This window comes from Hypanus sabinus, chromosome 12, assembly GCF_030144855.1.
Source record: "Hypanus sabinus isolate sHypSab1 chromosome 12, sHypSab1.hap1, whole genome shotgun sequence".
In the NCBI taxonomy this organism is placed as follows: domain Eukaryota; kingdom Metazoa; phylum Chordata; class Chondrichthyes; order Myliobatiformes; family Dasyatidae; genus Hypanus; species Hypanus sabinus.
In genome coordinates, this window is record NC_082717.1 from 1,719,251 (window position 1) to 1,747,181 (window position 27,931).

General features: G+C 51.5%; 1 protein-coding gene across 1 annotated transcript in view; it reads right to left on the reverse strand.

Annotated features, from left to right (window-relative positions):
- The window catches only part of LOC132402551 (protein EFR3 homolog B-like), a 194,241-nt gene that overhangs the window by 111,209 nt on the left and 55,101 nt on the right, over nt 1-27,931 (reverse strand). The window contains exons 7-9 of the mRNA XM_059985416.1: nt 27,751-27,900; nt 26,491-26,625; nt 23,750-23,828 (exon numbers count right to left, since the gene is read on the reverse strand). Coding sequence (XP_059841399.1) covers nt 23,750-23,828; nt 26,491-26,625; nt 27,751-27,900 — 364 coding nt within the window. The remainder of the gene's footprint in view (nt 1-23,749; nt 23,829-26,490; nt 26,626-27,750; nt 27,901-27,931) is intronic.

Below are 27,931 nucleotides of genomic sequence, written 5' to 3' on the forward strand. Positions count from 1 at the left end.
TTACTCACCAATCTCCTATGTGGCACCTTATCGAATGCCTTCTGAACTTGAGTGAACTTGGCCTTTTCTCCTTGGAGTGACGGAGGATGAGAGGTGACCTGATAGAGTTGTATAAGATGATGAGAGGTATTGATCATGTGAATAGCCAGAGGTTTTTTTCCCAGGGCTGAAATGGCTATCAAAAGACAGCACAGTTTTAAGGTGCTTGGGAAGTAGGCATAGAGGAGATATGAGGGGTAAGTTTTTCTTACGCAGAGAGTGTTCAGTACATGGAATGGGCTGCCAGCAACTGTGGTGGAGGCTGATATAGTAGGGTCTTTTAAGAGACTCCTAGATAGTTACATGGAGCTTAGAAAGATAGAGGACTATGGGTAACCCTAGGAAATTTCTTAATTAAGTACATGCTCGGCACAGCATTGTGAGCCAAAGGGCCTGTATTGTGCTGTAGGTTTTCTATGTTTTTCTGTTTTCTAAAACTGTAAGATCTGTCCTGACCCAAGAGAACCATTGTCCAAGGTAGCTGTGGGCATGTGTTGGCTCAACTACCACAGAAAATCACCAGCTGCCCCAGGGTTTAAAAAGGCATTCACCTTTCACCAGTTCATCTCTCAGGAGATCTTTGCTTTCAGCATGACCACAGAACTAGTAGACTTGGGAGTAATGGCTGCTCCTGTCACAGTTCTCCCAACACTGGACAGTTTTAGTAGTTTCCCCAATGGATGGAGCTTCAGCTTTGGCCTGAAGGTGACCTTCTTCTTCACAGTAATAGCAGCAACCTTAACTCTGATGCTGGGACCCATCCTTGCAGAGAGTCGCGTGCAGATGATTTGCAGTGGTTCGACAGAATCTGGTGCAAGTGACGGGATAGTCATTGTCCGAAGTCAGGAAGTGGAACTGCATTACATTGAAGCTGGGTATGGGCTAGCCCTCTTCGACCGGGTGATTATTGAGGAAGATGGATTGATCAATTAGAGCCTCTAAGTCCACTACCAGCTCCCCCAAGGCAAGAACATCCTTTAATTTGCCTCGGAGTCCATGGCAGTACAGAGTAGTCAAGTGGCAGGCCTGTATCTTTAAAAGGGCTGTGCTAGCTATCCATAATCTGGAGAGTTGGAGTGTTTAAACCCTGGAAACTGGCATAGTTAGGTGCATGACATCATGTAGACAGATTAAGAAAAGGGCAAAGAAATGCCGGGTTGAATACAGTGTTGGGAAGTGTATGGTCATACACTTTGGCAGAAGGAATGAAAGCATACACTATTTTCAAAAAGAGGACAGAATTCAGAAACATGAGGTGCAAAGGGACTTGAGAATTCTCATACAGGATTCCCTGAAGGCTAACTTGCAGGCTGAGTCTGTGGTGAGGAAGGCAAATGCAATGTTAGCATTCATTTCAGCAAGACTAGAATATAAAAGCAAGATGTAATGCTGAGGCTTTATAAAGCACTGGTGAGGCCTCACTTGGAGTATTGTAAAGCAGTGTTGAGCTCCTCATCTAAAAAGGGTGTGTTGACATTGGAGAAGACCCAGAGGAAGGTCACGAGAACAATTCCGAGAATAAAAGGGTTGTTGTATGAGGAGTGTTTAATGACTCTGGGCCTGTACTCACTGCAGTTTTGAGGAATGAGGAGGGATCTCATTGAAGCCTATTGAATATTGAAAGACACAGAAAGAGTGGTTGTTGGAGAAGATGTTTCCCATATTGGGGGAGTCTCAACTGGAGGGCATAACCTGAGAATAGATGAAGTCTATTTAGAATGGAGATGAGGAACTTCTTCAGCCAGAGGGTGGTGAATCTGTGGGATTTTACAGGTCATTGTGTGTAATTAGATCATAAGACATAGGAGCAAAATTAGGCTATTCAGCCCATTGGGTTTGCGCCATCATTTCGTCATGCTGATCCTGGATTCCAATCAACCCCATACACCTGCCTTCTCGCCATATCCTTTGATGCCCTGACCGATGGCAGAGCATGCCACCAATTCACTACTCTCTGGAGCGCCACTAGATACTAGCAGCTCCCTTAGTTCTCACAAACTGTTTCCTGCCTGTAAGCCATTCCTCTATCCATGCCAGTATCTTTCCTGTAACAGCATAAGATTTTATCATGTCAAACAGACTCATGTGTGGCACCTTATCAAACGCCTTCTGAAAATCCAAGCAACTAACATCCACTGCCTCTCTTTTGTCCACCCTGCTTGTTACTTCCTTGAAAAAACTCTTAAGAGATTTATCAGGAAAGATTTCCCTTCACAGAAACCATGCTGACTTTGACTTATTTTATCAATAGTTTGCACGTACCCCGAAAGCTCATCCTTAGTAATGGACTCCAGCACTTTCCCAACCACCAAGGTTAGGCTAACTGGCCCATAATTTCATTCAGGGTCCCAAACAGTCCTTCCAGGTGAGATGACACTTCACCTGTGGGTCTGTAGGGGTTTCCTGTATATCGGTGAGATTCGACATAGATTAGGAGACCGCTTCGCTGAGCATCTACACTCTGTGCGACAGAACAAGCGTGATCTCTCAGTGGCCACACATTTTAAGTCCACTTCCCATTCCCATTCCAATATGTCCACCCATGACCTCCTCCACTGTTGTGATAAGGCCACACTTAGTGATGGAGGAACAACACATTATATTCTGTTTGGGTAGCCTCCAACTTGATGGCAAGAAATTCAATTTCTCAAACTTTCAGTAATGCCTTGCCCCTTTCACCATTTCCTACCCCTTTTTTGCTCTCTCATGTTATCTCTTTGCCTGACCATCACCTCCCTATGGTGCTCCTCCCCCGGCCCCTTTTCTCCTTTCTTCCATGGCCTCTTTCACCAATCAACTTCTCAGCTCTTTGTTTCATCCCTCCCTCTCCGTTTCACCTATCCCCTGGTATTTCTCTCTCTCACCTCCCCCCAACTTTCAAATCTACTCCTTAGCTTTTTTTGTCCAATCCTGCCAAAGAGACTCAGCCCGAAACGTCGACTGGGCTTTTTTCCATAGATACTACCTGACCTGTGAGTTCCTCCAGCATTTTGTGTGTGTGGCTCATAATTTCCTTTCTTTTGCCTTCCTCCCTTCTAAAGAGTGGAGTGATCTTAGAATCTAGTTCTCAAGGACCATGCCAGAATCAAATGATTCTTGAAAGATCATGACCAAAGCATCCGTTATCTCATCAGCGAACTCTCTCAGGACTCTGGTCCAGGTGACTTATCCATCTTAAGACATATGAGGTTGCCTAGCACTTTTTCCTTTGCATTAGCAATGGCACTCACTCCTGTTCCCTGGCACTCGCAAAGCTCTGGCATACTGTTAGTGTCTTCCACAGTGAAGATTGATGCAAAGTACTTATTAAGTTCATTTGCCACTTCTTTGTCCCCCATTATTAACATGCCAGCATCATTTTCTAGTTGTCCAATATCAACTGTCACCTCCCTTTTACTCTTTATATAACTGAAAAAACTTTCAGTATCCTTCTCTATATTATTGGCTAGTTTGCCCTCACAGCTTTTTTAGTTGTCGTTTGTTGGATTTTAAAAACTTCCCAATCATTCAACTTAACTTGTTAGAATGTGGAAGACACTGGTAGAAGATTGCTGGGAGTTGGTGTGATGAACTGAGAGTGGGATAGGCGTGGAATGTGATCTAATGCTGTAAACGCATGGGCAGTGCATGGTAGTGCAGTGGAACAGTGGCACGGTGGCATGGGAGAATGGTAGTCCAGTGGAACAGTGGCATTGTGGCATGGGAGAATGGTAGTGCAGTGGAACAGTGGCACAGTGGCATGGGAGAATGGTAGTGCAGTGGAACAGTGGCACAGTGGCATGGGAGAATGGTAGTGCAGTGGAACAGTGGCACAGTGGCATGGGAGCATGGTAGTGCAGTGGAACAGTGGCATGGTGGCATGGGAGCATGGTAGTGCAGTGGAACAGTGGCTTGGTGGCATGGGAAAATGGTAGTGCAGTGTAACAGTGGCATTGTGGCATGGGAGAATGGTAGTGCAGTGGAACAGTAGCACGGTGGCTTGGTGGCATGGGAGCATGGTAGTGCAGTGGAACAGTGGCACAGTGGCATGGGAGAATGGTAGTGCAGTGGAACAGTGGCACAGTGGCATGGGAGAATGGTAGTGCAGTGGAACAGTGGCACGGTGGCATGGGAGAATGGTAGTGCAGTGGAACAGTGGCACAGTGGCATGGGAGAATGGTAGTGCAGTGGAACAGTGGCACAGTGGCATGTGAGCATGGTAGTGCAGTGGAACAGTGGCACGGTGGCATGTGAGCATGGTAGTGCAGTGGAACAGTGGCATGGTGGCATGGGAGAATGGTAGTGCAGTGGAACAGTGGCATGTGAGCATGGTAGTGCAGTGGAACAGTGGCACGGTGGCATGGGAGCTTGGTAGTGCAGTGGAACAGTGGCACAGTGGCATGGGAGAATGGTAGTGCAGTGGAACAGTGGCACGGTGGCATGTGAGCATGGTAGTGCAGTGGAACAGTGGCATGGTGGCATGGGAGAATGGTAGTGCAGTGGAACAGTGGCATGTGAGCATGGTAGTGCAGTGGAACAGTGGCACGGTGGCATGGGAGCATGGTAGTGCAGTGGAACAATGGCACGGTGGCATGGGAGAATGGTAGTGCAGTGGAACAGTGCACAGTGGCTTGATGGCATGGTAGTGCAGTGGAACAGTGGCACGGTGGCATGTGAGCATGGTAGTGCAGTGGAACAGTGGCATGGTGGCATGGGAGAATGGTAGTGCAGTGGAACAGTGGCATGTGAGCATGGTAGTGCAGTGGAACAGTGGCACGGTGGCATGGGAGAATGGTAGTGCAGTGGAACAGTGGCACAGTGGCATGTGAGCATGGTAGTGCAGTGGAACAATGGCACGGTGGCATGGGAGAATGGTAGTGCAGTGGAACAGTGCACAGTGGCTTGATGGCATGGTAGTGCAGTGGAACAGTGGCACAGTGGAATGTGAGTATGGTAGTGCAGTGGAACAGTGGCATGGTGGCATGGGAGAATGGTAGTGCAGTGGAACAGTGGCACGGTGGCATGGGAGAATGGTAGTGCAGTGGAACAGTGGCACGGTGGCATGGGAGAATGGTAGTGCAGTGGAACAGTGGCACGGTGGCATGTGAGCATGGTAGTGCAGTGGAACAATGGCACGGTGGCATGTGAGTATGGTAGTGCAGTGGAACAGTGGCACGGTGGCATGGGAGAATGGTAGTGCAGTGGAACAGTGGCACGGTGGCATGGGAGCATGGTAGTGCAGTGGAACAGTGGCACAGTGGAATGTGAGCATGGTAGTGCAGTGGAACAGTGGCACGGTGGCATGGGAGAATGGTAGTGCAGTGGAACAGTGGCACGGTGGCATGGGAGAATGGTAGTGCAGTGGAACAGTGGCACAGTGGCATGTGAGCATGGTAGTGCAGTGGAACAGTGGCACGGTGGCATGGGAGAATGGTAGTCCAGTGGAACAGTGGCACGGTGGCATGGGAGAATGGTAGTGCAGTGGAACAGTGGCACGGTGGCATGGGAGAATGGTAGTGCAGTGGAACAGTGGCACGGTGGCATGGGAGCATGGTAGTGCAGTGGAACAGTGGCACAGTGGCATGTGAGCATGGTAGTGCAGTGGAACAGTGGCACGGTGGCATGGGAGCTTGGTAGTGCAGTGGAACTGTGGCACAGTGGCATGTGAGCATGGTAGTGCAGTGGAACAGTGGCACGGTGGCATGGGAGAATGGTAGTGCAGTGGAACAGTGGCACAGTGGCATGGGAGCTTGGTAGTGCAGTGGAACAGTGGCACAGTGGCATGTGAGCATGGTAGTGCAGTGGAACAATGGCACGGTGGCATGGGAGAATGGTAGTGCAGTGGAACAGTGGCACAGTGGCATGGGAGAATGGTAGTGCAGTGGAACAGTGGCACGGTGGCATGGGAGCATGGTAGTGCAGTGGAACAGTGGCACAGTGGCATGTGAGCATGGTAGTGCAGTGGAACAGTGGCACGGTGGCATGGGAGAATGGTAGTGCAGTGGAACAGTGGCACGGTGGCATGGGAGCATGGTAGTGCAGTGGAACAGTGGCACAGTGGCATGTGAGCATGGTAGTGCAGTGGAACAGTGGCACGGTGGCATGGGAGCTTGGTAGTGCAGTGGAACAGTGGCACAGTGGCATGTGAGCATGGTAGTGCAGTGGAACAGTGGCACGGTGGCATGGGAGAATGGTAGTGCAGTGGAACAGTGGCACAGTGGCATGTGAGCATGGTAGTGCAGTGGAACAATGGCACGGTGGCATGGGAGAATGGTAGTGCAGTGGAACAGTGGCATGGTGGCATGGGAGAATGGTAGTGCAGTGGAACAGTGGCACAGAGGCATGTGAGCATGGTAGTGCAGTGGAACAATGGCACGGTGGCATGGGAGAATGGTAGTGCAGTGGAACAGTGCACAGTGGCTTGATGGCATGGTAGTGCAGTGGAACAGTGGCACAGTGGAATGTGAGTATGGTAGTGCAGTGGAACAGTGGCATGGTGGCATGGGAGAATGGTAGTGCAGTGGAACAGTGGCACGGTGGCATGTGAGCATGGTAGTGCAGTGGAACAGTGGCACAGTGGCATGTGAGCATGGTAGTGCAGTGGAACAATGGCACGGTGGCATGTGAGTATGGTAGTGCAGTGGAACAGTGGCACAGTGGCATGGGAGCATGGTAGTGCAGTGGAACAGTGGCACAGTGGCATGTGAGCATGGTAGTGCAGTGGAACAGTGGCACGGTGGCATGGGAGAATGGTAGTGCAGTGGAACAGTGGCACAGTGGCATGGGAGAATGGTAGTGCAGTGGAACAGTGGCACAGTGGCATGTGAGCATGGTAGTGCAGTGGAACAGTGGCACGGTGGCATGGGAGAATGGTAGTCCAGTGGAACAGTGGCACGGTGGCATGGGAGAATGGTAGTGCAGTGGAACAGTGGCACGGTGGCATGGGAGAATGGTAGTGCAGTGGAACAGTGGCACGGTGGCATGGGAGCATGGTAGTGCAGTGGAACAGTGGCACGGTGGCATGTGAGCATGGTAGTGCAGTGGAACAGTGGCACGGTGGCATGGGAGCTTGGTAGTGCAGTGGAACAGTGGCACAGTGGCATGTGAGCATGGTAGTGCAGTGGAACAGTGGCACGGTGGCATGGGAGAATGGTAGTGCAGTGGAACAGTGGCACAGTGGCATGTGAGCATGGTAGTGCAGTGGAACAGTGGCACGGTGGCATGGGAGAATGGTAGTGCAGTGGAACAGTGGCACGGTGGCATGGGAGCATGGTAGTGCAGTGGAACAGTGGCACAGTGGCATGTGAGCATGGTAGTGCAGTGGAACAGTGGCACGGTGGCATGGGAGCTTGGTAGTGCAGTGGAACAGTGGCACAGTGGCATGTGAGCATGGTAGTGCAGTGGAACAGTGGCACGGTGGCATGGGAGAATGGTAGTGCAGTGGAACAGTGGCACAGTGGCATGTGAGCATGGTAGTGCAGTGGAACAATGGCACGGTGGCATGGGAGAATGGTAGTGCAGTGGAACAGTGGCACAGTGGCATGTGAGCATGGTAGTGCAGTGGAACAATGGCACGGTGGCATGGGAGAATGGTAGTGCAGTGGAACAGTGCACAGTGGCTTGATGGCATGGTAGTGCAGTGGAACAGTGGCACAGTGGAATGTGAGTATGGTAGTGCAGTGGAACAGTGGCACAGTGGAATGTGAGTATGGTAGTGCAGTGGAACAGTGGCATGGTGGCATGGGAGAATGGTAGTGCAGTGGAACAGTGGCACAGTGGCATGTGAGCATGGTAGTGCAGTGGAACAGTGGCATGGTGGCATGGGAGAATGGTAGTGCAGTGGAACAGTGGCACGGTGGCATGTGAGCATGGTAGTGCAGTGGAACAGTGGCACAGTGGCATGTGAGCATGGTAGTGCAGTGGAACAGTGGCATGGTGGCATGGGAGAATGGTAGTGCAGTGGAACAGTGGCACAGTGGCATGTGAGCATGGTAGTGCAGTGGAACAATGGCACGGTGGCATGTGAGTATGGTAGTGCAGTGGAACAGTGGCACGGTGGCATGGGAGAATGGTAGTGCAGTGGAACAGTGGCACAGTAGCATGGGAGAATGGTAGTGCAGTGGAACAGTGGCACAGTGGCATGTGAGCATGGTAGTGCAGTGGAACAGTGGCACGGTGGCATGGGAGAATGGTAGTCCAGTGGAACAGTGGCACGGTGGCATGGGAGAATGGTAGTGCAGTGGAACAGTGGCACGGTGGCATGGGAGCATGGTAGTGCAGTGGAACAGTGGCACGGTGGCATGGGAGAATGGTAGTCCAGTGGAACAGTGGCACGGTGGCATGGGAGAATGGTAGTGCAGTGGAACAGTGGCACGGTGGCATGGGAGAATGGTAGTGCAGTGGAACAGTGGCACGGTGGCATGGGAGAATGGTAGTGCAGTGGAACAGTGGCACGGTGGCATGGGAGCATGGTAGTGCAGTGGAACAGTGGCACAGTGGCATGTGAGCATGGTAGTGCAGTGGAACAGTGGCACGGTGGCATGGGAGCTTGGTAGTGCAGTGGAACAGTGGCACAGTGGCATGTGAGCATGGTAGTGCAGTAGAACAGTGGCACGGTGGCATGGGAGAATGGTAGTGCAGTGGAACAGTGGCACAGTGGCATGTGAGCATGGTAGTGCAGTGGAACAGTGGCACGGTGGCATGGGAGAATGGTAGTGCAGTGGAACAGTGGCACAGTGGCATGTGAGCATGGTAGTGCAGTGGAACAATGGCACGGTGGCATGGGAGAATGGTAGTGCAGTGGAACAGTGCACAGTGGCTTGATGGCATGGTAGTGCAATGGAACAGTGGCACAGTGGAATGTGAGTATGGTAGTGCAGTGGAACAGTGGCATGGTGGCATGGGAGAATGGTAGTGCAGTGGAACAGTGGCACGGTGGCATGTGAGCATGGTAGTGCAGTGGAACAGTGGCACAGTGGCATGTGAGCATGGTAGTGCAGTGGAACAGTGGCATGGTGGCATGGGAGAATGGTAGTGCAGTGGAACAGTGGCACAGTGGCATGGTGGCATGGGAGAATGGTAGTGCAGTGGAACAGTGGCACAGTGGCATGTGAGCATGGTAGTGCAGTGGAACAATGGCACGGTGGCATGTGAGTATGGTAGTGCAGTGGAACAGTGGCACGGTGGCATGGGAGAATGGTAGTGCAGTGGAACAGTGGCACAGTGGCATGGGAGAATGGTAGTGCAGTGGAACAGTGGCACAGTGGCATGTGAGCATGGTAGTGCATTGGAACAGTGGCACGGTGGCATGGGAGAATGGTAGTCCAGTGGAACAGTGGCACGGTGGCATGGGAGAATGGTAGTGCAGTGGAACAGTGGCACGGTGGCATGGGAGAATGGTAGTGCAGTGGAACAGTGGCACGGTGGCATGGGAGCATGGTAGTGCAGTGGAACAGTGGCACAGTGGCATGTGAGCATGGTAGTGCAGTGGAACAGTGGCACGGTGGCATGGGAGCTTGGTAGTGCAGTGGAACAGTGGCACAGTGGCATGTGAGCATGGTAGTGCAGTGGAACAGTGGCACGGTGGCATGGGAGAATGGTAGTGCAGTGGAACAGTGGCACAGTGGCATGTGAGCATGGTAGTGCAGTGGAACAGTGGCACGGTGGCATGGGAGAATGGTAGTGCAGTGGAACAGTGGCACGGTGGCATGGGAGCATGGTAGTGCAGTGGAACAGTGGCACAGTGGCAGGTGAGCATGGTAGTGCAGTGGAACAGTGGCACGGTGGCATGGGAGCTTGGTAGTGCAGTGGAACAGTGGCACAGTGGCATGTGAGCATGGTAGTGCAGTGGAACAGTGGCACGGTGGCATGGGAGAATGGTAGTGCAGTGGAACAGTGGCACAGTGGCATGTGAGCATGGTAGTGCAGTGGAACAATGGCACAGTGGCATGGGAGAATGGTAGTGCAGTGGAACAGTGGCACAGTGGCATGTGAGCATGGTAGTGCAGTGGAACAATGGCACGGTGGCATGGGAGAATGGTAGTGCAGTGGAACAGTGGCACGGTGGCATGGGAGAATGGTAGTGCAGTGGAACAGTGGCACGGTGGCATGGGAGCATGGTAGTGCAGTGGAACAATGGCACGGTGGCATGGGAGAATGGTAGTGCAGTGGAACAGTGCACAGTGGCTTGATGGCATGGTAGTGCAGTGGAACAGTGGCACAGTGGAATGTGAGTATGGTAGTGCAGTGGAACAGTGGCACAGTGGAATGTGAGTATGGTAGTGCAGTGGAACAGTGGCATGGTGGCATGGGAGAATGGTAGTGCAGTGGAACAGTGGCACAGTGGCATGTGAGCATGGTAGTGCAGTGGAACAGTGGCATGGTGGCATGGGAGAATGGTAGTGCAGTGGAACAGTGGCACGGTGGCATGTGAGCATGGTAGTGCAGTGGAACAGTGGCACAGTGGCATGTGAGCATGGTAGTGCAGTGGAACAGTGGCATGGTGGCATGGGAGAATGGTAGTGCAGTGGAACAGTGGCACAGTGGCATGTGAGCATGGTAGTGCAGTGGAACAATGGCACGGTGGCATGTGAGTATGGTAGTGCAGTGGAACAGTGGCACGGTGGCATGGGAGAATGGTAGTGCAGTGGAACAGTGGCACAGTAGCATGGGAGAATGGTAGTGCAGTGGAACAGTGGCACAGTGGCATGTGAGCATGGTAGTGCAGTGGAACAGTGGCACGGTGGCATGGGAGAATGGTAGTCCAGTGGAACAGTGGCACGGTGGCATGGGAGAATGGTAGTGCAGTGGAACAGTGGCACGGTGGCATGGGAGCATGGTAGTGCAGTGGAACAGTGGCACAGTGGCATGTGAGCATGGTAGTGCAGTGGAACAGTGGCACGGTGGCATGGGAGAATGGTAGTGCAGTGGAACAGTGGCACGGTGGCATGGGAGAATGGTAGTGCAGTGGAACAGTGGCACGGTGGCATGGGAGCATGGTAGTGCAGTGGAACAGTGGCACAGTGGCATGTGAGCATGGTAGTGCAGTGGAACAGTGGCACGGTGGCATGGGAGCTTGGTAGTGCAGTGGAACAGTGGCACAGTGGCATGTGAGCATGGTAGTGCAGTGGAACAGTGGCACGGTGGCATGGGAGAATGGTAGTGCAGTGGAACAGTGGCACAGTGGCATGTGAGCATGGTAGTGCAGTGGAACAGTGGCACGGTGGCATGGGAGAATGGTAGTGCAGTGGAACAGTGGCACAGTGGCATGTGAGCATGGTAGTGCAGTGGAACAATGGAACGGTGGCATGGGAGAATGGTAGTGCAGTGGAACAGTGCACAGTGGCTTGATGGCATGGTAGTGCAATGGAACAGTGGCACAGTGGAATGTGAGTATGGTAGTGCAGTGGAACAGTGGCATGGTGGCATGGGAGAATGGTAGTGCAGTGGAACAGTGGCACGGTGGCATGTGAGCATGGTAGTGCAGTGGAACAGTGGCACAGTGGCATGTGAGCATGGTAGTGCAGTGGAACAGTGGCATGGTGGCATGGGAGAATGGTAGTGCAGTGGAACAGTGGCACAGTGGCATGGTGGCATGGGAGAATGGTAGTGCAGTGGAACAGTGGCACAGTGGCATGTGAGCATGGTAGTGCAGTGGAACAATGGCACGGTGGCATGTGAGTATGGTAGTGCAGTGGAACAGTGGCACGGTGGCATGGGAGAATGGTAGTGCAGTGGAACAGTGGCACGGTGGCATGGGAGAATGGTAGTGCAGTGGAACAGTGGCACAGTGGCATGGGAGAATGGTAGTGCAGTGGAACAGTGGCACAGTGGCATGTGAGCATGGTAGTGCAGTGGAACAGTGGCACGGTGGCATGGGAGAATGGTAGTCCAGTGGAACAGTGGCACGGTGGCATGGGAGAATGGTAGTGCAGTGGAACAGTGGCACGGTGGCATGGGAGAATGGTAGTGCAGTGGAACAGTGGCACGGTGGCATGGGAGCATGGTAGTGCAGTGGAACAGTGGCACAGTGGCATGTGAGCATGGTAGTGCAGTGGAACAGTGGCACGGTGGCATGGGAGCTTGGTAGTGCAGTGGAACAGTGGCACAGTGGCATGTGAGCATGGTAGTGCAGTGGAACAGTGGCACGGTGGCATGGGAGAATGGTAGTGCAGTGGAACAGTGGCACAGTGGCATGTGAGCATGGTAGTGCAGTGGAACAGTGGCACGGTGGCATGGGAGAATGGTAGTGCAGTGGAACAGTGGCACGGTGGCATGGGAGCATGGTAGTGCAGTGGAACAGTGGCACAGTGGCAGGTGAGCATGGTAGTGCAGTGGAACAGTGGCACGGTGGCATGGGAGCTTGGTAGTGCAGTGGAACAGTGGCACAGTGGCATGTGAGCATGGTAGTGCAGTGGAACAGTGGCACGGTGGCATGGGAGAATGGTAGTGCAGTGGAACAGTGGCACAGTGGCATGTGAGCATGGTAGTGCAGTGGAACAATGGCACAGTGGCATGGGAGAATGGTAGTGCAGTGGAACAGTGGCACAGTGGCATGTGAGCATGGTAGTGCAGTGGAACAATGGCACGGTGGCATGGGAGAATGGTAGTGCAGTGGAACAGTGGCACGGTGGCATGGGAGAATGGTAGTGCAGTGGAACAGTGGCACGGTGGCATGGGAGCATGGTAGTGCAGTGGAACAGTGGCACAGTGGCATGTGAGCATGGTAGTGCAGTGGAACAGTGGCACGGTGGCATGGGAGAATGGTAGTGCAGTGGAACAGTGGCACGGTGGCATGGGAGCATGGTAGTGCAGTGGAACAGTGGCACAGTGGCATGTGAGCATGGTAGTGCAGTGGAACAGTGGCACGGTGGCATGGGAGCTTGGTAGTGCAGTGGAACAGTGGCACAGTGGCATGTGAGCATGGTAGTGCAGTGGAACAGTGGCACGGTGGCATGGGAGAATGGTAGTGCAGTGGAACAGTGGCACAGTGGCATGTGAGCATGGTAGTGCAGTGGAACAATGGCACGGTGGCATGGGAGAATGGTAGTGCAGTGGAACAGTGGCACAGTGGCATGTGAGCATGGTAGTGCAGTGGAACAATGGCACGGTGGCATGGGAGAATGGTAGTGCAGTGGAACAGTGCACAGTGGCTTGATGGCATGGTAGTGCAGTGGAACAGTGGCACAGTGGAATGTGAGTATGGTAGTGCAGTGGAACAGTGGCATGGTGGCAAGGGAGAATGGTAGTGCAGTGGAACAGTGGCACGGTGGCATGTGAGCATGGTAGTGCAGTGGAACAGTGGCACAGTGGCATGTGAGCATGGTAGTGCAGTGGAACAGTGGCATGGTGGCATGGGAGAATGGTAGTGCAGTGGAACAGTGGCACAGTGGCATGTGAGCATGGTAGTGCAGTGGAACAATGGCACGGTGGCATGTGAGTATGGTAGTGCAGTGGAACAGTGGCACGGTGGCATGGGAGAATGGTAGTGCAGTGGAACAGTGGCATGGGAGAATGGTAGTGCAGTGGAACAGTGGCACAGTGGCATGTGAGCATGGTAGTGCAGTGGAACAGTGGCACGGTGGCATGGGAGAATGGTAGTCCAGTGGAACAGTGGCACGGTGGCATGGGAGAATGGTAGTGCAGTGGAACAGTGGCACGGTGGCATGGGAGAATGGTAGTGCAGTGGAACAGTGGCACGGTGGCATGGGAGCATGGTAGTGCAGTGGAACAGTGGCACAGTGGCATGTGAGCATGGTAGTGCAGTGGAACAGTGGCACGGTGGCATGGGAGAATGGTAGTGCAGTGGAACAGTGGCACAGTGGCATGTGAGCATGGTAGTGCAGTGGAACAGTGGCACGGTGGCATGGGAGAATGGTAGTGCAGTGGAACAGTGGCACGGTGGCATGGGAGCATGGTAGTGCAGTGGAACAGTGGCACAGTGGCATGTGAGCATGGTAGTGCAGTGGAACAGTGGCACGGTGGCATGGGAGCTTGGTAGTGCAGTGGAACAGTGGCACAGTGGCATGTGAGCATGGTAGTGCAGTGGAACAGTGGCACGGTGGCATGGGAGAATGGTAGTGCAGTGGAACAGTGCACAGTGGCTTGATGGCATGGTAGTGCAGTGGAACAGTGGCACAGTGGAATGTGAGTATGGTAGTGCAGTGGAACAGTGGCATGGTGGCATGGGAGAATGGTAGTGCAGTGGAACAGTGGCACGGTGGCATGTGAGCATGGTAGTGCAGTGGAACAGTGGCACAGTGGCATGTGAGCATGGTAGTGCAGTGGAACAGTGGCACAGTGGCATGGGAGAATGGTAGTGCAGTGGAACAGTGGCACGGTGGCATGGGAGAATGGTAGTGCAGTGGAACAATGGCACGGTGGCATGTGAGCATGGTAGTGCAGTGGAACAGTGGCACGGTGGCATGGGAGAATGGTATGGCATGTGAGCATGGTAGTGCAGTGGAACAATGGCACGGTGGCATGTGAGCATGGTAGTGCAGTGGAACAGTGGCACGGTGGCATGGGAGAATGGTAGTGCAGTGGAACAGTGGCACGGTGGCATGGGAGAATGGTAGTGCAGTGGAACAGTGGCACAGTGGCATGTGAGCATGGTAGTGCAGTGGAACAATGGCACGGTGGCATGTGAGCATGGTAGTGCAGTGGAACAGTGGCACGGTGGCATGGGAGAATGGTAGTCCAGTGGAACAGTGGCACGGTGGCATGGGAGAATGGTAGTGCAGTGGAACAGTGGCACGGTGGCATGGGAGAATGGTAGTGCAGTGGAACAGTGGCACGGTGGCATGGGAGCATGGTAGTGCAGTGGAACAGTGGCACAGTGGCATGTGAGCATGGTAGTGCAGTGGAACAGTGGCACGGTGGCATGGGAGCTTGGTAGTGCAGTGGAACAGTGGCACAGTGGCATGTGAGCATGGTAGTGCAGTGGAACAGTGGCACGGTGGCATGGGAGAATGGTAGTCCAGTGGAACAGTGGCACAGTGGCATGTGAGCATGGTAGTGCAGTGGAACAGTGGCACGGTGGCATGGGAGAATGGTAGTGCAGTGGAACAGTGGCACGGTGGCATGGGAGCATGGTAGTGCAGTGGAACAGTGGCACAGTGGCATGTGAGCATGGTAGTGCAGTGGAACAGTGGCACGGTGGCATGGGAGCTTGGTAGTGCAGTGGAACAGTGGCACAGTGGCATGTGAGCATGGTAGTGCAGTGGAACAGTGGCACGGTGGCATGGGAGAATGGTAGTGCAGTGGAACAGTGGCACAGTGGCATGTGAGCATGGTAGTGCAGTGGAACAATGGCACGGTGGCATGGGAGAATGGTAGTGCAGTGGAACAGTGGCACAGTGGCATGTGAGCATGGTAGTGCAGTGGAACAATGGCACGGTGGCATGGGAGAATGGTAGTGCAGTGGAACAGTGCACAGTGGCTTGATGGCATGGTAGTGCAGTGGAACAGTGGCACAGTGGAATGTGAGTATGGTAGTGCAGTGGAACAGTGGCATGGTGGCATGGGAGAATGGTAGTGCAGTGGAACAGTGGCACGGTGGCATGTGAGCATGGTAGTGCAGTGGAACAGTGGCACAGTGGCATGTGAGCATGGTAGTGCAGTGGAACAGTGGCATGGTGGCATGGGAGAATGGTAGTGCAGTGGAACAGTGGCACAGTGGCATTTGAGCATGGTAGTGCAGTGGAACAATGGCACGGTGGCATGTGAGTATGGTAGTGCAGTGGAACAGTGGCACGGTGGCATGGGAGAATGGTAGTGCAGTGGAACAGTGGCACAGTGGCATGGGAGAATGGTAGTGCAGTGGAACAGTGGCACAGTGGCATGTGAGCATGGTAGTGCAGTGGAACAGTGGCACGGTGGCATGGGAGAATGGTAGTCCAGTGGAACAGTGGCACGGTGGCATGGGAGAATGGTAGTGCAGTGGAACAGTGGCACGGTGGCATGGGAGCATGGTAGTGCAGTGGAACAGTGGCACAGTGGCATGTGAGCATGGTAGTGCAGTGGAACAGTGGCACGGTGGCATGGGAGAATGGTAGTGCAGTGGAACAGTGGCACGGTGGCATGGGAGCATGGTAGTGCAGTGGAACAGTGGCACAGTGGCATGTGAGCATGGTAGTGCAGTGGAACAGTGGCACCGTGGCATGGGAGCTTGGTAGTGCAGTGGAACAGTGGCACAGTGGCATGTGAGCATGGTAGTGCAGTGGAACAGTGGCACGGTGGCATGGGAGAATGGTAGTGCAGTGGAACAGAGGCACAGTGGCATGTGAGCATGGTAGTGCAGTGGAACAATGGCACGGTGGCATGGGAGAATGGTAGTGCAGTGGAACAGTGGCACAGTGGCATGTGAGCATGGTAGTGCAGTGGAACAATGGCACGGTGGCATGGGAGAATGGTAGTGCAGTGGAACAGTGCACAGTGGCTTGATGGCATGGTAGTGCAGTGGAACAGTGGCACAGTGGAATGTGAGTATGGTAGTGCAGTGGAACAGTGGCATGGTGGCATGGGAGAATGGTAGTGCAGTGGAACAGTGGCACGGTGGCATGTGAGCATGGTAGTGCAGTGGAACAGTGGCACAGTGGCATGTGAGCATGGTAGTGCAGTGGAACAGTGGCATGGTGGCATGGGAGAATGGTAGTGCAGTGGAACAGTGGCACAGTGGCATGTGAGCATGGTAGTGCAGTGGAACAATGGCACGGTGGCATGTGAGTATGGTAGTGCAGTGGAACAGTGGCACGGTGGCATGGGAGAATGGTAGTGCAGTGGAACAGTGGCACGGTGGCATGGGAGCTTGGTAGTGCAGTGGAACAGTGGCACAGTGGCATGTGAGCATGGTAGTGCAGTGGAACAGTGGCACGGTGGCATGGGAGAATGGTAGTCCAGTGGAACAGTGGCACGGTGGCATGGGAGAATGGTAGTGCAGTGGAACAGTGGCACGGTGGCATGGGAGAATGGTAGTGCAGTGGAACAGTGGCACGGTGGCATGGGAGCATGGTAGTGCAGTGGAACAGTGGCACAGTGGCATGTGAGCATGGTAGTGCAGTGGAACAGTGGCACGGTGGCATGGGAGCTTGGTAGTGCAGTGGAACAGTGGCACAGTGGCATGTGAGCATGGTAGTGCAGTGGAACAGTGGCACGGTGGCATGGGAGAATGGTAGTGCAGTGGAACAGTGGCACAGTGGCATGTGAGCATGGTAGTGCAGTGGAACAGTGGCACGGTGGCATGGGAGAATGGTAGTGCAGTGGAACAGTGGCACGGTGGCATGGGAGCATGGTAGTGCAGTGGAACAGTGGCACAGTGGCATGTGAGCATGGTAGTGCAGTGGAACAGTGGCACGGTGGCATGGGAGCTTGGTAGTGCAGTGGAACAGTGGCACAGTGGCATGTGAGCATGGTAGTGCAGTGGAACAGTGGCACGGTGGCATGGGAGAATGGTAGTGCAGTGGAACAGTGGCACAGTGGCATGTGAGCATGGTAGTGCAGTGGAACAATGGCACGGTGGCATGGGAGAATGGTAGTGCAGTGGAACAGTGGCACAGTGGCATGTGAGCATGGTAGTGCAGTGGAACAATGGCACGGTGGCATGGGAGAATGGTAGTGCAGTGGAACAGTGCACAGTGGCTTGATGGCATGGTAGTGCAGTGGAACAGTGGCACAGTGGAATGTGAGTATGGTAGTGCAGTGGAACAGTGGCACAGTGGAATGTGAGTATGGTAGTGCAGTGGAACAGTGGCATGGTGGCATGGGAGAATGGTAGTGCAGTGGCACAGTGGCATGTGAGCATGGTAGTGCAGTGGAACAGTGCACGGTGGCATGTGAGCATGGTAGTGCAGTGGAACAGTGGCACAGTGGCATGTGAGCATGGTAGTGCAGTGGAACAGTGGCATGGTGGCATGGGAGAATGGTAGTGCAGTGGAACAGTGGCACAGTGGCATGTGAGCATGGTAGTGCAGTGGAACAGTGGCACGGTGGCATGGGAGAATGGTAGTGCAGTGGAACAGTGGCACAGTGGCATGGGAGAATGGTAGTGCAGTGGAACAGTGGCACAGTGGCATGTGAGCATGGTAGTGCAGTGGAACAGTGGCACGGTGGCATGGGAGAATGGTAGTCCAGTGGAACAGTGGCACGGTGGCATGGGAGAATGGTAGTGCAGTGGAACAGTGGCACGGTGGCATGGGAGAATGGTAGTGCAGTGGAACAGTGGCACAGTGGCATGTGAGCATGGTAGTGCAGTGGAACAGTGGCACGGTGGCATGGGAGAATGGTAGTGCAGTGGAACAGTGGCACAGTGGCATGTGAGCATGGTAGTGCAGTGGAACAATGGCACGGTGGCATGGGAGAATGGTAGTGCAGTGGAACAGTGGCACAGTGGCATGTGAGCATGGTAGTGCAGTGGAACAATGGCACGGTGGCATGGGAGAATGGTAGTGCAGTGGAACAGTGCACAGTGGCTTGATGGCATGGTAGTGCAGTGGAACAGTGGAATGTGAGTATGGTAGTGCAGTGGAACAGTGGCATGGTGGCATGGGAGAATGGTAGTGCAGTGGAACAGTGGCACGGTGGCATGTGAGCATGGTAGTGCAGTGGAACAGTGGCACAGTGGCATGTGAGCATGGTAGTGCAGTGGAACAGTGGCATGGTGGCATGGGAGAATGGTAGTGCAGTGGAACAGTGGCACAGTGGCATGTGAGCATGGTAGTGCAGTGGAACAATGGCACGGTGGCATGTGAGTATGGTAGTGCAGTGGAACAGTGGCACGGTGGCATGGGAGCATGGTAGTGCAGTGGAACAGTGGCACAGTGGCATGTGAGCATGGTAGTGCAGTGGAACAGTGGCACGGTGGCATGGGAGAATGGTAGTGCAGTGGAACAGTGGCACAGTGGCATGTGAGCATGGTAGTGCAGTGGAACAATGGCACGGTGACATGGGAGAATGGTAGTGCAGTGGAACAGTGGCACAGTGGCATGTGAGCATGGTAGTGCAGTGGAACAATGGCACGGTGGCATGGGAGAATGGTAGTGCAGTGGAACAGTGCACAGTGGCTTGATGGCATGGTAGTGCAGTGGAACAGTGGCACAGTGGAATGTGAGTATGGTAGTGCAGTGGAACAGTGGCATGGTGGCATGGGAGCATGGTAGTGCAGTGGAACAGTGGCACGGTGGCATGGGAGAATGGTAGTGCAGTGGAACAGTGGCACAGTGGCATGTGAGCATGGTAGTGCAGTGGAACAGTGGCACGGTGGCATGGGAGAATGGTAGTGCAGTGGAACAGTGGCACAGTGGCATGTGAGCATGGTAGTGCAGTGGAACAGTGGCACGGTGGCATGGGAGAATGGTAGTGCAGTGGAACAGTGGCACGGTGGCATGGGAGCATGGTAGTGCAGTGGAACAGTGGCACAGTGGCATGTGAGCATGGTAGTGCAGTGGAACAGTGGCACGGTGGCATGGGAGCTTGGTAGTGCAGTGGAACAGTGGCACAGTGGCATGTGAGCATGGTAGTGCAGTGGAACAGTGGCACGGTGGCATGGGAGAATGGTAGTGCAGTGGAACAGTGCACAGTGGCTTGATGGCATGGTAGTGCAGTGGAACAGTGGCACAGTGGAATGTGAGTATGGTAGTGCAGTGGAACAGTGGCATGGTGGCATGGGAGAATGGTAGTGCAGTGGAACAGTGGCACGGTGGCATGTGAGCATGGTAGTGCAGTGGAACAGTGGCACAGTGGCATGTGAGCATGGTAGTGCAGTGGAACAGTGGCATGGTGGCATGGGAGAATGGTAGTGCAGTGGAACAGTGGCACAGTGGCATGTGAGCATGGTAGTGCAGTGGAACAATGGCACGGTGGCATGGGAGAATGGTAGTGCAGTGGAACAGTGGCACAGTGGCATGGGAGAATGGTAGTGCAGTGGAACAGTGGCACAGTGGCATGGGAGAATGGTAGTCCAGTGGAACAGTGGCACGGTGGCATGGGAGAATGGTAGTGCAGTGGAACAGTGGCACGGTGGCATGGGAGCATGGTAGTGCAGTGGAACAGTGGCACAGTGGCATGTGAGCATGGTAGTGCAGTGGAACAGTGGCACGGTGGCATGTGAGAATGGTAGTGCTGTGGAACAGTGGCACGGTGGCATGGGAGCATGGTAGTGCAGTGGAACAGTGGCACAGTGGCATGTGAGCATGATAGTGCAGTGGAACAGTGGCACGGTGGCATGGGAGCTTGGTAGTGCAGTGGAACAGTGGCACAGTGGCATGTGAGCATGGTAGTGCAGTGGAACAGTGGCACGGTGGCATGGGAGAATGGTAGTGCAGTGGAACAGTGGCACAGTGGCATGTGAGCATGGTAGTGCAGTGGAACAATGGCACGGTGGCATGGGAGAATGGTAGTGCAGTGGAACAGTGGCATGGTGGCATGGGAGAATGGTAGTGCAGTGGAACAGTGGCACGGTGGCATGTGAGCATGGTAGTGCAGTAGAACAGTGGCACAGTGGCATGTGAGCATGGTAGTGCAGTGGAACAGTGGCATGGTGGCATGGGAGAATGGTAGTGCAGTGGAACAGTGGCACAGTGGCATGTGAGCATGGTAGTGCAGTGGAACAGTGGCACGGTGGCATGGGAGAATGGTAGTGCAGTGGAACAGTGGCACAGTGGCATGTGAGCATGGTAGTGCAGTGGAACAGTGGCACGGTGGCATGGGAGAATGGTAGTGCAGTGGAACAGTGGCACGGTGGCATGGGAGAATGGTAGTGCAGTGGAACAGTGGCACGGTGGCATGGGAGAATGGTAGTGCAGTGGAACAGTGGCACGGTGGCATGGGAGAATGGTAGTGCAGTGGAACAGTGGCACGGTGGCATGGGAGAATGGTAGTGCAGTGGAACAGTGGCATGGTGGCCTGGGAGAATGGTAGTGCAGTGGAACAGTGGCATAGCTAGTGGAGCTTTGCCCCATGGCTCCAGGGACCCACGTGAAATCCTGACCTTAGTCCACTCTGTGCAAAGTTTGCACATACTTCCTCTGGTTGCTCTAGTTTCTTTCAACATTCCAAACATCTGAAGATTTTTAGGTAAAGACAAGAGATTCTGCAAATGCTGGAAATCCAGAGCAACACACTCACAAAATGCTGGAGGGACTCAGGGATCCAAAACATCTACATGGTGAGGCAGGCATAAAGGATCTGTTTTTGCACAGACCAGACCCTCATAACACAGGGTGACCTGTTCCAGCTGCCCAGGGAAGGAGAGGCCAGAGCCAGTGTTGGAGAGAACTGAAATCTGTGCTTGGCTGGGTGCTGCTCCTGCCCACCAATTTCACTCAGTGAAAGACGAGTTAGATTGTATTCATCTCTGGCTGCACTGCACTGCAATGTGGGCTAGGACCCTAAATTTATTTATTTTGCTTTCTGGGTTTTTTTTGACCGTATGTTTTCCTGCTGTCATAATCATGTGGTGTGCTGTTGGTTCTGTGTTTTACACCTTGGCCCTGGACAAACTCTGTTTAGTTTGGCTGTATTCAATGTATGGTTGAATGACAATTAAATTTGTTTATTTCCCTCCATAGATGCTGCCTGACTTGCTGAGTTCATCCAGCATTTTGTATGAGGTTGCGAGGTTAATTGGCCATTGAACAATCAGCCAAGGATGTAGATGAGAGGTAGAGTGTGGAAAAAAATAAAGGAATGAAGCGGGATCGGTGTAAATGGTTGGTGGGTAGAAGGGTTGTTTCCACGCTGTAAGACTCTATGACAAAGCTCCGCACATTTAATAACGTCAACCTCCTCAAAGCCACTGGTGGAGGGTCACACGTGCAAACCTGCAACTAAAGTCATTGATAGAAACATAGAAAATAGGTGCAGAAGTAGGCCATTCGGCCCTTTGAGCCTGCACCACCATTCAGTATGATCATGGCTGATCATCCAACTCAGAACCCTGTACCTGCTTTCTCTCCATACCCCCTGATCCCTTTAGCCACAAGGGCCGTATCTAACTTCCTCTTAAATATAGCCAATGAACCGGCCTCAACTGTTTCCTGTGGCAGAGAATTCCACAGATTCACCACTCTCTGTGTGAAGAAGTATTTCCTCATCTCGGTCCTAAAAGGCTTCCCATTTATCCTTAAACTGTGACCCCTCGTTCTGGACTTCCTTAACATCGGAAACAATCTTCCTGCATCTAGCCTGTCCAATCCCTTTAGAATTTTATATGTTTCAATAAGATCCCCCCTCAATCTTCTAAATTCCAGTGAGTATAAGCCTAGTTGACCCAGTCTTTCTTCATATGGAAGTCCTGCCATCCCAGGAATCAATCTGGTGAACCTTCTTTGTACTTGCTCTATGGCAAGAATGTCTTTCCTCAGATTAGGAGACCAAAACTGCACACAATACTCTAGGTGTGGTCTCACCAAGGCCTTGTAAAACTGCAGTAGAACCTCCCTGCTCCTGTACTCAAATCCCTTTGCTATGAATGCTAACATACCATTTGCCTTTTTCACCGCCTGCTATACCTGCATGCCCACCTTCAATGACTGGTGTACAATGACACCCAGGTCTCGTTGCACCTCCCCTTTTCCTAATCGGTCACTGTTCAGATAATAATCTGTTTTCCTGTTCTTGCGACCAAAGTGGATAACCTCACGTTTATCCACATTAAATTGCATCTGCCATGAATTTGCCCACTCACCTAACCTATCCAAGTCACCCTGAATCCTCTTAGCATCCTCCTCACAGCTAACACCGCCGCCCAGCTTTGTGTCATCCGCAAACTTGGAGATGCTGCATTTAATTCCCTCGTCTAAATCACTAATATATATTGTAAACAACTGGGGTCCCAGCACTGAGCCTGGCGGTACCCCACTAGTCACTGCCTGCCATTCTGAAAAGGTCCCGTTTACTCCCACTCTTTGCTTCCTGTCTGCCAACCAATTCTCTATCCACATTAATACCATTGATCAGGGTTGATCATCAATGTTGTGTCTTAGCTCTCATACGCCAGCCAGCACTGTATAATATGGACAGCAACTGTTGCCCATGCTGCAGGCTCCCCCTGTCCACGCAGCTGTTGAATCCAAAGGAATGGCAGAGATCGATATAGTTTGGTACCAGTGGCATTGCAGGAGTTGCCAGTCAGTGTTGAACTCAATGTAGGGCTGGCTTAGGGATTCCTGCTCCGGATTTACTTCTGAAGCCTTCCTCACGTGTGGGTATAACCACAAAGTGGCAGAGGGTTGAGATCAGAGCTTTCCTTCTCCTAGGTAAACTGCCAACCACGGCTAATGAGCTCCATCTGCCTGAAGCGATGGTTTTAAGGGGCCAGTAACCAGTCTTTGTCCTTTCTCCTGTCAGTTGAACGGTTCTGTCAGGCTTAGTAGCTAAGCTACACATGAAGGCCAGGAGCTGGACTTGGTTGTCAGAGGGAATTTGAGACACACGCCATTGGGAACTGATATCCACTACACCAACCACCCACCACCACCCTTGGCTATGACAAGCTTAAGTAACCACAAATAAACTACACCATAAAGTACCGATAATCTCTGTATAATCCCAATTTGTGTTGGTAAAAGGCAAATGTGATTACCACAATTATATAACAGATCAGTGTATTGAAGAATGAGGAGATGGACTATGGAGTGTAGCAGTGGCTGTCTTCCTCCCTGATACAAGGTGCTATACTCTCAACACTGCCATCATGCAGGAAAATAATTGGGTTCAAGCCAATAGGCAGGGTTACCTGCACAGAATACATGATGATCTTGAAGCAATGTATCGCAAACAGCTTTGGCTCCCACAGTGAATGATTGTCGAGGTGCCTGAAGAAAAGATCACAAGAGATTCAGTTATAATGATCCCTCCTACATTTGTCACACTAAGTCCCTTAGAACATAAAACACAGAACAGAACAGTACAGGAACACAATGTTGTGTTAATCCAATTACATTAGAAATCAAATGACCAATTAACTTAATCCTTTCTACCTAGGATGTCCAAATCCTTCCATTTTCCTGACATTCATGTGCCAGTCTAAATACCCCATAAAGTCGCTGCCTTCTGTGGCAGGGATGCAGCTCTCCCTTTTTGTTCTTTCGTCAATTGCCAACAGATTGTGAAAAACAATATCTCATTTGAGATTTCATATATTCCCTTGGCCTGAACTCCCATCTCTGCAATTGCCCCCAACCTTGCAATTCCTGGTTTTCTTATCCCTGAATTACACTGCTCTACTACTAGAGCCATACAGCCCAGAAACAGGCCCTTCAGCCCATCAAATCTATGCCAAAATACTTAAACTCCCTACTCCCATCGATCTGCTCTCCATACCCCTACTATCATTGTACCTATCCAAACTTCTCATAAAGTTGAAATTGAGCTTGTATGCACAACTTACGCTAGCAGCTCGTCCCACACTCTTATGACCATCTGCATGAAGAGCCTTTCTTAAACAGCAGAACAACATGAGCTATCCTCCAATCCTCTGATACCACACCTGTCACTAAGGATGATTTAAATATCTCTGCTGGGGCCTTGGGAAATCCACCCTAATTTAGCTCAAGACAGCAAACACTTTCTCTTCTATCATTGTGGGCCAAAGGGCCTGTAATGTTCTGTACTATAGTCTGCATAGGATCCATGGCCTCACTGCTGATTTGCCTCACTTTTGCAGACTGTCTCCATCTCACATGTAAATACAGATGCAGAGAATTCATTTAAGATCTCCCCCATCTCATTTGACTCCATGCACAGATTACCATTCTTATCTTCTACAGGACTAATTTTGTCCCTTGCAATCCTTTTGCTCTTAACATATCTGTAGAGTCCCTTGGAATCTCTTGTCTGCAATGCCAACCTCATGCCTTTCTTTAACCCTTATAATTTCTTTCTTTAGTATTCTCTTACATTTCATATACTTCATAAGCACCTTGTTTGTTCTTACCTGCCTGTACCTGTGATGCACATTCTCTTTTTCCTCATGTAGGCCCTCAATTATCTCTTGAAAAACAAAGTTCCCTAGACCTGTTATCTTTACCTTGTATTCTAATAGGCATATAGAAGTTTTGTACTCTCAAAATTTCACATTTGAATGCAGAAAACAGCCGTCCCAATCTATACTTCCCAGATCCTTTCTGATACCATCAAAATTGCCCTTTCTTCAATTTTGAATCTCAACCCATGGACCAGTCCTATCTTTTCTCATATATACAGTACTTCAAAACTAATTGTATTGTTACCAATAGATGCAAAGTGTTCCTCTACACAAACTGGTATCTATTCCATCAGCTGCTAATGCTAGGCTCTGGGATTCCTTCTCTCTTCACCTCTTAATGCTCCCTCCTCCTTTATCACTCTTTAGTCATCATACTCTTACAGTCCTGATATTCTGCAATGGGGTTTGGGATCATTTTAGCATTTCTTTTTACACTATAGACGTTGCACCATTCTGTGGTTTTGCACTCACTTCAGTTATCATTGTATTTATTATTACCATATATCTTGTTTGCCCCACTTGCCCCCCCCCCTGCCCCCCCAGCACTGAGGACATTTTCAAAAGGTGTTACCTCAATAAGGCTGCAAAATATAATCATGAAGCAACATGTTTTTTTTGCCTTGTTCCTGACTTCTGAAAAAGCTGTCATAAGGGTACGTGAGACCGGACCCAAGTGCAGGACACAGGCACTGAAGTACTAGGGGCAGGACAGGAAAACTAAACAATAGACAAGATGAGGAGACCGTGGCGTGTGAGGGACGTGACATTCAAGGTGATTCTGGGGTTCAGGGAGAGTCTTGGAGTTCAAGCAGGATCTCTGAGTTCAGGCAGGATCCTGGGGTTCAGGCAGGGTCTTAGAGTTCTCTGGACAGGCTGCATAACTCCTGGGCAGGGCCCAGACCACCTAGGCAGGAACCCTGGGGCCTGGGCAGGTCACAGGGCACAACCCATCAAAGGTGAGGGATAGGAAGAGGCAGAGTCCTCTGGGCAGGCCACATATCTCCTGGGGAGGGCCCAGGCCATCATTTTATGGACATTCAATCCATCTATCTATTTATATTTATTTTGTATTTTTTATTATTGTGTTCCTTATCTTATTGTGGTTTTTTTGTCCTGCAACAAAATTGGAGTAACAATTATATTGTTCTCCTTTACACCTGTGTACTAGAAAGGACATTAAACAATCTTGAGTTTTGAATCCTGAATAGCTGAGGCAGAGGAATTTCTCACTTTCCTTAATGACGTTCATCACTCAGCCAGCACCATTATGGGCATGAGCAACCCCACTCCCCATCCCCCCAACATCCAGGACCCCTTCAAACAGCAATACCTCAAGAAGGCTGCACCCAGCATTAAAGATCCCATCACCCAGGGCATGCCCTCTTCTCACTGCTACCAACAAGGAGAGGGTACTTATGGTATCCAACAGGAGGTATTTATGGTAATGTGGTTCTTGAAGGAACGATTTGCCTGGCCTGATGAACACGTACATTAAAACAGGCTTGATGGCATTCTTGATGCTACCGTAGGCAGCTCTGCCCAGCAGCTCCCGGAGACAGCCTTCTGCCAATGCTGCTGGACTCTGCTTCTCCTTCTCAGTTGCCTGCAGTGGCGATGGAGATCGACTGAAAAAACATAGTTACCAGAATCAATACAGCTTAAGTTTTAAACACGAGGACTGAAATGTTAAACTTTCCATTGGACAGGATGATGAGGCCAAGGACCGGATGAGTAACTCACCTTCAGAGTGAGGGAGGATGTAAAAGAGGAAGCTTCGTTGTGACATTCATGGAAGACATATATCAAGAGCAGATTATGCCATTTGTCTCATTGTGTCTGTTCCACCATTCCATTGTGGCTGATTTATTATCCCTCTCAATCCCATTCTCCTGACTTCTTCCCATAACCTTTGATGGCCTGACTAAACAAGAACCAATCAACCTCCACTTTAAATGTACTCAATTTGGCCTCCACAGCTCTCACAGATACATCATGCTCTGGCAAAATAAATTCTTCCTCATCTCTGTCCTAAATGGAGTTCCCTCAATTCTGAGTCTGTGCCCTCTGGTCATAGACTCTCCTACTGTAGGAAACATCCTCTCCACATCCATGCTGTCTGGGCCTTTCAATATTTGATAGGTTTTAATGAGATGCTCCCTCATTTTTTTAAACTCCTGCAATAAAAGGCCCAAAATCAACCAATGCTCCTCAGGCATCCACCTGTTTATTCCTGGAATCATTTTCATAAATCTCCTCTAGAATCTCTCCAGTGTCAGCAGTTTTTTCTAAAATGAGAGGCCCAAAACTGCTCCCAATACTCCAAATGAGGCATCATCAGTGCCTTACAAAGCCTTGTTATCACACCCTTCTTTTTATATTCTAGTCCTTGCAAAGTAGATGCTGACAATGCATTTACCTTCACTACCACAAACTCAATCTTCAAATTAACCTTCAGTGAATTCTGCACGAGTCCCTTTGCATCTCAGACGTCCGACTGAGTCTGTTTGGAAAACTGTGGATGAGTGATTAGACTGAAGCTTTGAGGTTTGTAAAGTTAAAGTGGATTTAATCAACAAGGAGTTCCTATTTTGGTGGTAGATGACAGAGATCTGGAGATAGAGAATGGTGATCAGTTCGGAGTGGTAAGGTGACCACATTGGTGGAGCAGACTTGATGAGCCAAAGAGCTTAATTCTGCTTCTACGGCTTCCTGCCCATGTGCGGCTGAGATAGAGGAAGAGAAAGACTTACCTGTCGGCTTCCTCCACCTGTTGTAGATTGAAGAGCAGTGAAGGGACGATCTTATCCATGTGCTGTGGTTCCCAGATATTGGCTTGCAGTTCATCATTGACAGTCTTCCTTACCACTCCCTGTAAACCCTTTATACCCGACATACGGATTCTGATGGGACAGAAGGTAGGGTAAGGATCAC